The sequence below is a fragment of the Anabas testudineus genome, chromosome 13 (assembly GCF_900324465.2).
Source record: "Anabas testudineus chromosome 13, fAnaTes1.2, whole genome shotgun sequence".
Taxonomy (NCBI): Eukaryota; Metazoa; Chordata; class Actinopteri; order Anabantiformes; family Anabantidae; genus Anabas; species Anabas testudineus.
In genome coordinates, this window is record NC_046622.1 from 14,942,556 (window position 1) to 14,956,255 (window position 13,700).

Below are 13,700 nucleotides of genomic sequence, written 5' to 3' on the forward strand. Positions count from 1 at the left end.
GAATAAGCAGCTAAAGCTAAGTAAATGTAACAAATGCACACGTGCATGAGCACAGTCTGCAGTCTCACTCACACACATGTAAGGGCATTTGTCAAACACACTAGAAACATGGCCCCTGCACAGTTTGTGGATGTTCATTCAAGCACAAAATTAGTGAACATACATAACATACATCATTCAAAGAATTACTAGACTTGCCCACGCAGTTTTCCCCACTACTCATGCCATCCATCTACAGTATCACTGGGTTGCTGATTGAATAGCAGGGTGAATAGCAAGTGCAACAAACACACACTCAATTATGTAGAAACAATTCTTTCCAAGTTTTTAATTTTTAATTTTTATTTTTTTAGGCTGGTCGTCAGTGTGTTTTTTTGGTCGTGTGTGGATATCTGATTGCAGCAGCTTGTTTTTTTTCCTCCCTGATGTAACACCGTACGTCAGTGCTAAGAGCTATACTGTCTGTGCTCTAAGGAACAGTGTGCCATATGTTCATATGCACCTGGACTTGTCTTTGTACTTCTTAAACACTAAACTCTTTTGTTAATTTTGTGATTTACCCTCTATCTGTAAGAGAGACCAGACAGCTACAGGACAGATAAAGTAAATGGCAATTCTGTTCTGAATATAGTGCAGCTCTCTCTACCTCTCAGCATTTTTTATTCCATCTCTTGAAAATGTGCTCATACGTTTAACATAAAAAGTGGAATTCTTGTACCTTCCCAAAATCTAACCTAAATCTTAAACACTAAGAGTGTTGTGAGATTTTGAATGATGATGGTTACTTTTTGGTTAACAATTTCTGTAAAACTTTTAAGTGTAACTTATCAGTACTTGATGAATTATGGCTGTTGAAATAAAATACTTTTTATTTTTTCCTTCCCTCTGCTTTATCCAGGGTTGGACTAAGTTCTATGAGTTCTCTTTGTCGGACCTCCGTGCGGGTTTTGAGATCATTGACAGGCTTTTTGAAGGTAGGAGAGCTGGCAAAAAACGCAACACATTAATACCTTACACTGCCTTTGATAGAGCATAACCTAAACAACTCAGCATTTGCACTTTAGTGCACTGTGCTCATACTGTATATACAGTATGTACATTTGCCCTCTCTTGTCTCTTTGCCTTTCCATCCATAATGTATGTATGTGTGCAAATGATCAGAACATTAATATTCTGTGTGCAGTAATTACACACATATATGGCACTTGTGCATGTGTGTGTGATATGTCTAAGGTGGGAAGCCTTTCCAGTGGGAGTTTGTGCACGGCCTGTTGGAGAGTGCCATCTATGGTGGGCGCATCGACAATCCCTCTGACCTCCGTATCTTACGCTCCTACCTGGAGCAGTTCTTCTCTGCGCATCTCCTCTCATCCTCTCTCTCTGGTCAGAGAAAGGGCAGAGGAGGAACACGCTTCTTTCCACCTCAGATCAACCTCCCAAGCTCCTGCTCCATATTGGTAAGTTAACAGGATGAGACAGTGATATAAGTCATAGACTACAGACAAGCACACATTTTAATTCTCATTTGCTTGCGCAGGAGCTTTTTGAAAGACTGCAATCTTAAGAGCACCTATAGATTTTCAAAAAATGTATTGTAATTACAGAGAAATGTAAAAAAGGAGCACATCTATACTTCTGTCTGTACTTAAGTGGAAACAAAGTCTATACACAACCTAATAGTCTCCAGTGCATTGGCAAAGAAAAACAATTGAAAGGAATGGTACTAAATTAAACCCTCCAAGCTTTTCACTGACTAGATTTACTATTTGTGTTAGGTTAGTGTTGAAATTTCAATACTCTGTGTTGTGTTAGCTTCATTTTAACTTTGTGTATACAATAGCCACTACAAACAAATGCAATTTTCCTTAAGGTTTAACCAATTTGTTTTGTTTTTGTATTACTCTTCTCTTTCTGCTGTTTTCATTCTGTGCCTGATGCTTAGTATACACAAAAATAAATGAGGGTATATGCCCAAAAAGTTTTTTACTGGTCTGTTCATTTAAAGTCCTGTTAGTGTTGGTAAGTACATTTACCGAAGAATTAATGAGAGATGTGGTAAGTAAATAAGTCAATAATATGGATTTGGTCAGTCAGAGGTATGAACCATTCAAATTTTGCTAAAAACATGGCAAACCAACATGCTATGAGATTTTTTTTTCTTCTTACATTTCTTACATCTTCTTCTTCTCCTCCGCCTGACTCTTTCTCTGTTTTACTACCCATGTGTATTGGTTCATTTTAGCGTGTGACCTGTATGTGCCTGTGCGTCTTCCCAGGACTACCGCAGCATAATAGAGAATCTCCCAGAGGATGACAGGCCTGCATTCTTTGGTCTGCCTGCCAACATAGAAAGATCCTCCCAGAGAATCGTCAGCTCCCAGGTGCAACCACATACACACACCCGTACATGCTCAGTCGCCTGCTTATATTTCCCCCCACACACGCACACACACGCACACACACACACACACACACACACACACACACACACACACACACACACGCACACACACACCCCATCAGATCTCTGTGTATATGTGTGTGTGTGTGTTAATATATATGTGTTTACACTTCAAACAGAGCTGCAAACTTAACTTTAACTTTAACTTAGGGGCAATTCTTGAGTTCAAAGTTAAAGCTTTACACCAGAGAGCCACATATTTCTGTTTATATCTCTGTGCATATTACTGACCAAAATGTGAAGTTGAACATGTAGTTACAGTATAAAGGTGACAGAGGAGTTCTCTTCTCCTGACTTCACTGAACACTCTTTAATCAAGGAGCTTCACGTGTCTCTAAGTAGAATTCTTGGCCAAAAAAAATGAGTGAAGTTGCAGATGGCTTGCAATGTTTATGGTCATGTTGTCAGGAATAATCATCATTTAGGAATCAGTCATTTTCCATGAGTGTGTTTTGCACATGTACAGTATGAGATGTTGTTGTAGTGGCTGATGGTCACTGTGGATTCTGATGTAAGTCAACAGCAACACAGGCTCACAAATGCACCAAACAAATTTGTCGTTACTGTGTGCATGTGTGCGATACATGTGTGTGCGTGTGTGTTGAGAAGGCGTGGTGGATTTGTCTTTCATCTTTTCTAAGAAAGACAGAACTGCACAAGCACAAACACACACATTAATAATAGACTGCTACTATACAGACTTGCAGCCTAGCAAACTACAAGAAAGGATATGTGTAAAGTCCCCTTTGTGGGTGTTACTGCATTTAAATCCATTCATACTGTTTCACTGGCTGATGACTGGAACCACCAGCCTAGTTTAATTCAACTCTCCCTCTCACAAGAGCACACGTGTGTTTCTTAAGGTGTCTCTCTTTCTTCTCTTTTCTTTCTCCCCTCCTGCTGTCATTTGTCATTGTCTCTTTGATGCGCTCTCTCCCTTTATCGCTCTCTCTTGTTCTCCTTAATTTATGCTCTCTCCTGTCCCTGAAAGGCTCTCATCACTGTCTTTGGGTTGGGCACATAACCACACACACACTGAACAGAGACCAGGGGGCATTCGTGGGGTTTTGGTACTGTAGATGCTACTTAAATCAAATGCATAATTAACTGTGACGACCCCATATAGTAGAGAATCGTTTGAAATAATAACAAGGGATTCCCTTGGCCTTTACAGATACAATGACGTATGATGTGGTGGCATAATGTATTTCCATGTGGTTTTCCAGCTGTTGTATGAGATATTTTTAAAGTTTATAAAGTTTTTCTTGATATGCATCTTTAATATTCATCTAGATTAGGAATATAAACTAAAACTAACCTGATTAAAAGTTCAGGATAACTGTACATGGAAACAAAGTGAAGACCTTGACTAGATGTATTGCACTGTGTGATTGGAGGTGAATTTCCTTAAACATAAACATTGTCTAGTAACTTTTTCTTTGCAGTTGGTTGTGATGGTAAATGCAGTTGCTGTTTGGTAGTCAGTGGTTGAGATAAGGATAAATCTTAATATATTTAAATCCCTATATATTTGAACCCCAATAAATTTCTAATCTCCATCCTGGGCTGCCCTCATTTTTAGCGCTGTCAGGGTGAAGTTCTAGATTAGATATCTGTTTTTTTATCCGTCTCCCTTTCTCTCTCTCTTCCATACAAGCACATACACAAGCACGCACACACACAAACACACACATGCACACCTTTCCTCCTGAGCAGAGAAGATAAAGCAGCTGTTAGTAAAGAGTTCTCCTGGACCAAATGAAAGCCATTTATCAGACACTTTGCCTTCCTCGCAACACACACATACAGAGAGCCACACAACTGCACAAACACACACAGTGAGTCTAGATAAAAGCACTATCCAGGACTCTAAGCCTGAAGCTAAGCATGCTTGATTAGGTGTGTAAGGAGCTGTTAGGAGATGTGTTTGGGTTTTGCCTTTTTTCATATTTTTGTAATATTCCCAGACTGGAAACACCACTGACTGTCACTGCAGAGTGTAGCCAGCACAGATATAGGTGGCAATTTATTATAGGATTTTAAGAACAGTGATTTTATTTTAATCATATGTTACTTTGGGCTGACATGTCTTACTGGATTTTGCCCATCTTACACATAAGACAGGTGTGGTTAAAGCCCATATGCTTTTATGTATTGATAGGGTTTTTATCTTCAGTCAGACTACTTTTTATTATGTGAAAGGCGGTGCAAGCATTGTAGGCTATGATAGTATATTACAATTAAGGAAAACATTACTCAAGCGTTGTTTCTGCAGCACTTTGCTCAGTTGATTCATTTGTTTGTTTTTATAAATGCTTGACACACAGGTGATTTCCCAACTGCGAGTCCTGAGCCGCTCAGTAGCAACTGGGTCAAAGTTCGACAGGGAGCTTTGGTCGAATGGACTGTCACCTGTTCTTAACTTATGGAAGAAACTCAACCAGGTGAGTCCTTTTTTATTCATTTTTCCTTTTACAAGGTTAAGAGGGTCATGCTGCTAATTTTAGATTTGTTGATAAAATCACTTTTCTTTTACAGTACATACCACTGTCAGTGTTGAATTTATCTCAATAAACTTTATTTAAAAAGTTTTTAATTTTTTTTTCCCCACTATTTGAATCTTAAACGTATTCCTTAAAATTAAACTGTCACACTATTCCTAGAGAATAAAAGGTCATTTTAAAATGCTGGCATGCAGTTTTTGCTGTCGATACCTCAAACTCGGTATCTAATCCGATATGTCCTTACATATGTATCTTGTACTATTTTGTCACCAAACCTATAACACCAGAGAGACACTTGAGAGTCCTGAAATCTCTCAAGTTGACTATAACTTCTGTGTATCTGCTGGATGTTAGATCCAGTATTATTCGTAATTTATTGAAAATACTGAATATATATACTGAATAAATAAAATTTTGTCTGATGTAGAATTCTTGCACTTTCAAGTGTCCTCGAGGGTTTGGACATGAGGTGACTTTCTTTGCCCAAATGCTGCTTGTTGGAATAAAGTCTTTGCTGCAAAGCTGTCGGCATCCTTCAGCACTTTTGTTGCTTCCTAAGACCACTTTTTATGTATATAATTTGGTGTCAGATTTTCAAGTTAGTCTCTATTAGTATGCAGAATCATGTTTTATATTGCCCTAGCAGCAGCAACTAGTCTAAATTAAAAGCTAATTGGAAATTAGGAGAATCTAATTGGGAACTGTGTGTGATAGCCACTGCCTTGCCTTGTCAGGCAGCACAGCCGTTGCTTAGAGACCAGAACTGTTAAAAATCTAAAGCAAATCTACCTTACAGTACAATAAATAATTTAATCACCATATCTACCTCTCTTTTATTCACTGCCATGGTGTAAATCGCAAATGCTCTGTGTCTCCTTGGCTCCCATGTCTCCCTCAAGTTATCAGAAGCAGTTATGTTAGTTTTTTGATTTTCGATTGACTTCGTATCGCCATGCTTGTCTCTCATGGATCACAATCTACATCTGACTGCTTTCAATTAACTGGTCTTTGGCATCTGCCAACCCTTGGTATTTAACTGTCATCGATGTGTGCTTTGTGTATGTGCATGCTTTTGTGCAAGTATAGTATACAGTGTATGGTGATGTGCAGTTTTGTGTCGACATTTGCCTCTCTTTGTGTCTGTAAATTGTGTGTGCAGATATGTTTCTATTTATTTTGACATATCTGTTATGTTGTGGGGATCGAGGGGAAGAGCAAAAGATACAGATACAGCTTATTTGGCTGTTTAGTTATTGAATAGAGACAATAGCAGCGCTGTAGACAAGCACAGTCCCATCCTACCAGCTTTTTTTCATTGTCTCGTTTATCTCTCGCTCTCCATTGTCTGCATTCATCCATCCCACACTCCTACCTTCCCTCTCTTTCCCTTTTTCCTCCTCTGCCTCTGACTAAGTAGATGTAAAGAAAACAAAATAATGATGCTGGTATTGTACACAGTGTGATATCTGCAAAAGAACACAACAGAATATTAGTTTATATAAACTATAAATTTGTGCACATTTGTTTCTAATCTGTTTTTATAAGGACTTGATGTACAATCCTACATTATTATAGAGCAGCCTTAGACGCACTACAGCCCAGGTAATAATGTCTATAGGTCTGACGTAATTAGAATGGGGATTATCAAATTATCTAATCTAGTCACCATATGTACAGCAGAAAAAACATATCTCCTTTTACTCCCCTTTTGTGCATGCCTCCTCTTTCTCTTTCTTTATGTGTCTGTCTTAGAAAATCCAAATTATTAAGATGATAGTGACATGTCTATCTCTCTTTTTATCCAGACATGGATCAATTTTTTGTCAACATGCCTTTAACTGCCTGTGTATCATCTATTTATCAGGGTTCTTCATTGATTCATCAAAAGGTGGCCTCACCTACAGAAGGTCACGGCTCACCGGTTCTATCTTTCATCGCTCTGGAGCAGTTCAGTGCCATCCGCCTAGTCCAGGTGTGTCAGATAAACAATGCTCTAATGACCAATGTTCTTACACGTTTGTACAGTTTAATAAAATGCAAAGAGTGTTGATATAGTTTTAAAGCAGTTGCTATCCCTGAAAAAAATGGAAGTAAAAAATGTTGGAGCATTTGCGTTTCAGCACAAAGAGATTAGCACATGGAGAAATCTTAACATCATCAAAACATGCTAAAAATCACGGAGTGTGGTTTTTATCCTTATTGAAGACACACAAAATAAAATGTGAATCATAAACTGTTTGATTTTGAATTTCTTCTTGCAGTGGTCTGTTTTATTTTAGAAATTGGATAAAAACACAGGTAGTATAGTATTTTACAATAACTTCTGTGCTTTTGCATACTGTATGTACTTCAGTGACACTTTTTTCCCCAAACCAATCAAAGGAGAAGTACGTCATCATGACCCAGTTCACTACAATCAAATGGCAAGATGTGAAATCATACTTCAGCTACACATGCTTCATAACTTTGGCACAGTACGTGCACTAAATTCTAAGTGTTGTCACAGAGTATCCACCAATCCCTGGCTGCACTGAGCAAGGTCATCAGAGGGACCCAACTGCTAAATCCTGAAGTCCAAAAACTAGCCACTGCCCTGCTCAATCAAGAGGTAAGAAAGACAGAAATAAATGGACTAAACTTATTAGAGTTATATTTGGGTATGATTTCCTGGTATAAATTGAGTAGTGTACGCAGGCTATGACAGTATACATAACTGACTTGTAGAGATCTGACAAACACGGCAAATATCATTGCATATGGACTGAGGCTAAGGTGTGGGAATTTGATGAGGTAGAGGAGGAGAGATACAATCAATCAACCCTTTACCTCTGTTTTGTTTGTCATTTCCTGTAAACAGTCTTTTCAGCCTTCGGCATAATTAGTTTTTCTCTCCATTCTTAAGTGAATCAGCATTCCTTTACTCAACTCGTTTTGGATCTCCTCCATCCAGCTTTGAATAGTTTGAGTTTAGTTTATTACATGCTGCTCAGAATCTTTATTTATGTCAACAATGTAAAACAATAACACAATGCCATGTTATCATTTTATGATTCCCATGAATATTGATAATGCTTCAACCTAGTAAAAGTTCCAATTAACTCCAATCCAGTCATCTAGTTTCTGTTTCTGCAGGCCTAGAGTATTAAATAAAAATGCCTAGAAGTTATGAATGAAAAATACTTTAGGAGTCATCATGTTTGATGATTAGTGACACAGTCCTTGATACTTACTAAATTTCCTACAATCTGTTTAAAAAGAAAAAGGCATATACTGTTATGATTTACAGCTATTTGAAGGAGAGAACTTCCATTTTCACAGGCTCAATAGTATGTGGACAATTGACTGACAAGACATTGATTGAACAGGTGTGGACCATTCCCTCATTACTTTAAGACAAATGAAGCAAATAAATGCTTTGGATATCATGTATTGACTTGGCATTTGGCAGCTGTTTGACTCAAGCTCTCAATGCAAGTAAAGGAGGTCATCATTTGCCTGAAAACATAAATCTATAAGAGCGATAGCAGAAACCAAATTAGCAGTTATGGTATGTATAGCATGGCTGCCAATGGAACAGGCTCAATGGTGGTTTTTGATGATGTGACTGATGACAGAAATGAACTTTCTGCTCACATTCAGTCAAACGCTACATGGCTAAGTCAGTTACCTAATCTCAACCCTTCAGTTACTGAAGTCAAAGCTGAAGGCAGAAAGACCCTCTAACCCAACAAGCAGTAACTAAAGGTGGCTGAAGTGAAGGGCTGTCCCAAGTTAAAACTCAAAATTTGGCGATGTCCATAGGCTCCAGACTTCAGGCATTCATTGATTGCAAACGACTTTCATCCAAGTATTAAAATGTATGGTTATATGTACAATTATTTCACTTTATCTAGATAAGTTTGAGCCCCTTAAATGAGAATACTTTTTTAAATAGCTGTTTTTCCTAGATGGTATCATTGTCCAAATAGTTTTGGACCTAACAGCACTTGTCAGATAAAATATTAACTGTTTTGCTTTTCTTCTACTCTAGGAGACTTGTTAATTTAACCAACCATTACGGATTAGCCTAGTTTCAGCTAGAGGCGAGGAGCTGAAAGGGCTGGCAATGTGATTTATATATTTTGAAAATTGACTATTTGGGGTTGTAATATTGTAAAAGTATAGCAGCCAGGCACAGTTCTGGAGGGATCAGCTATATTTCCCCTTTTCTCAGCTGTGCAGCAAAAATAATTAGATATTTGGAAACTGCCCAAGCATCAGTGGAGAGTGTCCCACCACTGCAAAACAGAAATAAATATCACTACTGCCTTTGCTCTGGAAAGATCATTATTTTCAAGACATGACAACTGATGCAGAGATGGGTTTTTGATTAAAGGTTAAACAATCTCTGGTATCAGTTCATTTTTCAGTGTCAGTTAAGTAATTACCATGTCAATAGTAACTGTTTTTATGTGACTTAATCTTCACAATTACTTTGCCAGTAAACCCCACTAGCTTCTTTAACATTCAGCAGGTTACCTTGGAGACCTGCTAATTTGCACCAGTTAAATCCTTTGGCAATGAGCTGCAACGCAAAGTTATTATTCCTCATGAGATATAGCATGTGTAATAAGAAGCAATGGTTGAAAACGAATCAGCTTAACACAACCGTTTTGGAGGGAATATTTATTGCTTTTTTGTTGTTATTATATTTTAGGCAAATTAAAAAAAAAAAACTTAATTTGTCCTATACATAAACCTACTGCAATATGTTTAAAGTCTAAAAATATAGATTTTTAGTTTTCTTTAAACAATTCTGAAAAAAGGTTTATTTTATTCTAAATTAGGTGACAGTAGATCTGTCTGTTTCTTGTCTGTCATCATTGATTAGAAGTTAGTATTAACATGTTTTTAATTACACACTGAAATACTGAACGGTTGGCTTGCTGCCGCAATGCATACAATGTCTTTTTTAGTTCAATTATGACTTTTATGCTTGAATAACATAAAACTCTCAGTCCTTAATCTCTCACTGTGCATATTTGTGTGTGTATGTGTGTGTAAAGCTGTTTTTTGAACTCAGTTTAAGCAACATGGACTGTCTAACCTGTTCCAGATTTAACATGTTCCCAAGGGAAGCTTCCTCTTGCTACATCCCCACACACAGTGATTTTGTCAGTGCCTTCAAAAATAAGCTGTTTAAGAATTTCAAAACAACTAATTAGCCAGCATCTGTTATTAAAGTATGAAGTATGTCACTCATTTGTATACAATCAATCACAATATAGCGTGAATACTGTTATATCTACAATAGTGCTGAAATAGACATAGTAATGTCTGTAAGAATAATGGTTTGTTAATTAATAATTTCTTTTATAGTATTAATTAATATTACTGTAGCATTACTCAATGCAACAGATAAGTAATTAACACCACTGATCTAATTATTTATTATTTATAATTATTTTTTATTTAGTATTTATTATACAAATTATTATTAGATATTAATGAATACATTTGTGTTTATAACAACCCTATTAGCCTTACTTAAGGTAGTAATAAGCATTAACAGTTAAGTAATACACTTAGTAGCTGTTTAAAAATGTATCTTGTTAAATGTTTGCTACAGTATTAATTAGCATTAGTGAAATGTTTATAGCTGATAAACAGGTTAGTTGCCATTTATGTTACTGACTTCACAGTCAAGCCCTTTCATTGAGTGTTTGTTTTTATGTTTACTCAAGGCAAACAATTGCCCACTTACTTGTCCTTCCTCAACATATAACTTCTTTTTGATAAAGGTTGAGATCATCTGGTACAACTGATTTTATGTAGGGGTTTGCTTCATTACTCATCCTCATGTACACATGTCTTAACTTGTAAAGCAAAACTTTATAAATGGACAAGAGTGCTGAACGTCTATATATACTATATATAATATCTATATAATACCTTAGTTAACATAAACACTTTTATTAAATGAGTTGTGAACTGTTACTGTAACATTTTGTGAAAACAGCTGCCTTGAACACATGTGAAAGGCTGTTTGTTGCTGAAAAAACAACACCAAAACTGTATTTATTTAAAAAAGAAAAAGAAAAAAAAAAAAGCAAAATTTCCTTCATTACTCAGAGAAAACTGTGCAACATACTGACCGTTCTCTACAAACACTAAGTACAGCTAGTCCTGGAAAAACATCACTGCTAAACTGAGTGGGTGGGTGCGCCTGTGTACTTTGTGGAGAAACAGAGGTAGAAAAAGTCTTGGAGAGTGTTGGGAATGTCTCATGACAGTGTGTACAGAGCAGTCAGTTTCTTGTTTTTGACGTGAACAACATTGTTTAAGATGGACACCCATCATCACAACAGGTTCCAACCATGAAATAATGTAAAAAAACACAATATGACACCTATAAAGGAAATCTGCATGGACTTTTAGAAGGAGATGTACTTTTCTATGTCAATCCTCCACTTCTCAACCAAATGTTTTGTTGAAAGCATCGTTATGTTTGCTGCTTCTGAATCCTTTTTGAAAATGCTGTCCTTAGAGAAGCAACAACATTTATCATTGTTGTCAAATCACTGAGGCATAGCCACTGAGGAGACTCAAAAGGGGCTTATGCTGTAGGTTCACTGTTAGACAAAGCGCTTACTAGCTTACTAATTAAGAATTTTTCATAACAAAGTGAATGTGGTTTGTTTTACCATCTTGTTGACACTTCTTTTTCATTATAGTTCTAAAAATGTTTTTATCTCATCTCTTCCTGTGTCTCAGTGTCCCCTAACATGGCAAAATAAGTGGGATGGACCAGAAGAACCAATGCAGTACCTCAGAGCTGTAGTAACACGAGCCCTCGCCATACAGGTAACATATCTATACTGTATAGAAAGATAAACAGTAGTACTCTCATTCTTCTTCACCAGGTCTGTCTCTTTTTCTTTCTCTATTTCTAATGTAACCCTTTCTTTTACAGTCCCAAATTAAAAAGCATCTACCCAGTAAATATATGGAAATATGATTATTGTACATGTAATTACCACATGTAATAAAGTGATAAATGAAGATCAACAGCTGAGATACTAAGAAAAACCTCCACTTTTACCCTTCAAGTCAATAAAGTATCTTGTAGTTGTGACTGGTTTAGGTTGGTAATACAGTAACTTAGATAGAATAGTGTGCATCCAAAGAAAGTATAAACCAGTTCACCTGCTCTATTACTCATCAGTTGAAGTTACTACTGTAGTTACCCAAGGTTTATGTTGGTAAAAGCCTAGTGTACTAAGAATAAGAGTACTTTCCAATAAAATAATTTTATTACGTAGTTATTGTTAATGGATACATCCATTTATAAAGGGTTTGTTTAATAATTAACCATGTACTTATTTGGTAACAAAACAAAGAATATTTACAACACATACTATAGAGTATATGCAGATAGAGCAAGACAAACACACAGAACCATCTTAAGCTGTGGCTTAAATTTTAGTTTTGGAAAATATCTGAAGAGGTCATTTATTAATATTAACACAGTGTAGAAAAACAAATCAAATATTTCTGAAAATGTTTAATTCAGGTACATTATAGTCATGGTTTATTTTTTATTATTTCTTCAGGAACTGAATGTCATGCAGGCATACTACTCTTGGGTGGGGCTTCATTTTTAGAAAAGAAAATATGTGGTAAAATGTGCACTTTATGTAGTAAAGGCATTTAATGACGACCTCATTGGTTATTATAAAAGCTAAATGCACCTGGGAATCCTCTGTGGTACTGGTCTCATGGGGAAAAGACTTTAGAAGCCAAAGGTTTTCTAATCAGTATAAATATAATGATTAAGGGATCCATTTAAATCATACAGAGCTCTGTCTTCTAGTCATAACTTTTTTTTTAAAATGATTTTAAAAGGACCTTGACTCCCAACATGATACGAGTCTTTTCAGTCCAAGGACCAGACTATGTACTTTAAAGTTATGGCTCAGCTTAAAATTATTTACAACTGATCGAGGCAATGTGTTGACTAAAACTATGCCAATAAAATTCTAATGATGTTTTCAAAAGCACTTCATAAATAAAAGTGAATTATTATGTAAAAGCACGAGGTTCTGAGAAGTGTCAGCCTGAGGTTGGTGCCAGGAAATAAAGGTTCTGGCTGAAACTCCTCTTCATCTCCTCTCTCTGTCTGACTGTACGCCTACCTCAATATGCTTTGGCACATGCACACACACATACATACACACATTTAGAAATAATTTATTTCTTTGTGAATTCGATGCATTTCGTTATTCGTGTGGGCGAACCTCGCTGCCTGTGTCTGTCTGCCGACCGGCCTGCCTGCCCATCTGTTTGTGTGTGTGTCTCCCTGTATGCTTGCCATCTCTCATTTCTCTCTGTCTGTATTCTCCCTGTCTACCTGCACTCCATCTGTCTTCTTGTGTGTCTTATTGAAGGCTGGACTGTCCTTAACTGTCTGTTTCTGCCCATCAGGACTGAGTGATATCTCTGTTAGCAGTTGTCTGTGTCCTGTTAGCTAATCAGTCTAATAAAGGCACATTCGGTCAGAGCTGCTACTGTGCAAAGCTGCTGAAGAATAGAGCACAGCAGTGCACCCAGACACTTAAGATGACCTTGAAAACACTTTCACTCAAATATATGCGTGCAAATGCTACAGTATGCATACCAGCACACACTGACTCATTGTATTATTAATACTCAAAAATCTTCCTTGGTGCACATGCCTGTGTATGCACGATTGTATG

General features: G+C 36.9%; 1 protein-coding gene across 5 annotated transcripts in view; it reads left to right on the top strand.

Annotated features, from left to right (window-relative positions):
• Nucleotides 1–13,700, top strand: part of LOC113169761 (cytoplasmic dynein 2 heavy chain 1) — a 95,286-nt gene that overhangs the window by 77,025 nt on the left and 4,561 nt on the right. For all 5 annotated transcript variants that reach the window (XM_026371444.1, XM_026371453.1, XM_026371470.1 and 2 more), the window contains 7 exons: nt 899–974; nt 1,234–1,457; nt 2,277–2,381; nt 4,789–4,905; nt 6,830–6,937; nt 7,472–7,573; nt 11,719–11,808. In XM_026371444.1, the coding sequence (XP_026227229.1) occupies nt 899–974; nt 1,234–1,457; nt 2,277–2,381; nt 4,789–4,905; nt 6,830–6,937; nt 7,472–7,573; nt 11,719–11,808 (822 nt within the window). The remainder of the gene's footprint in view (nt 1–898; nt 975–1,233; nt 1,458–2,276; nt 2,382–4,788; nt 4,906–6,829; nt 6,938–7,471; nt 7,574–11,718; nt 11,809–13,700) is intronic.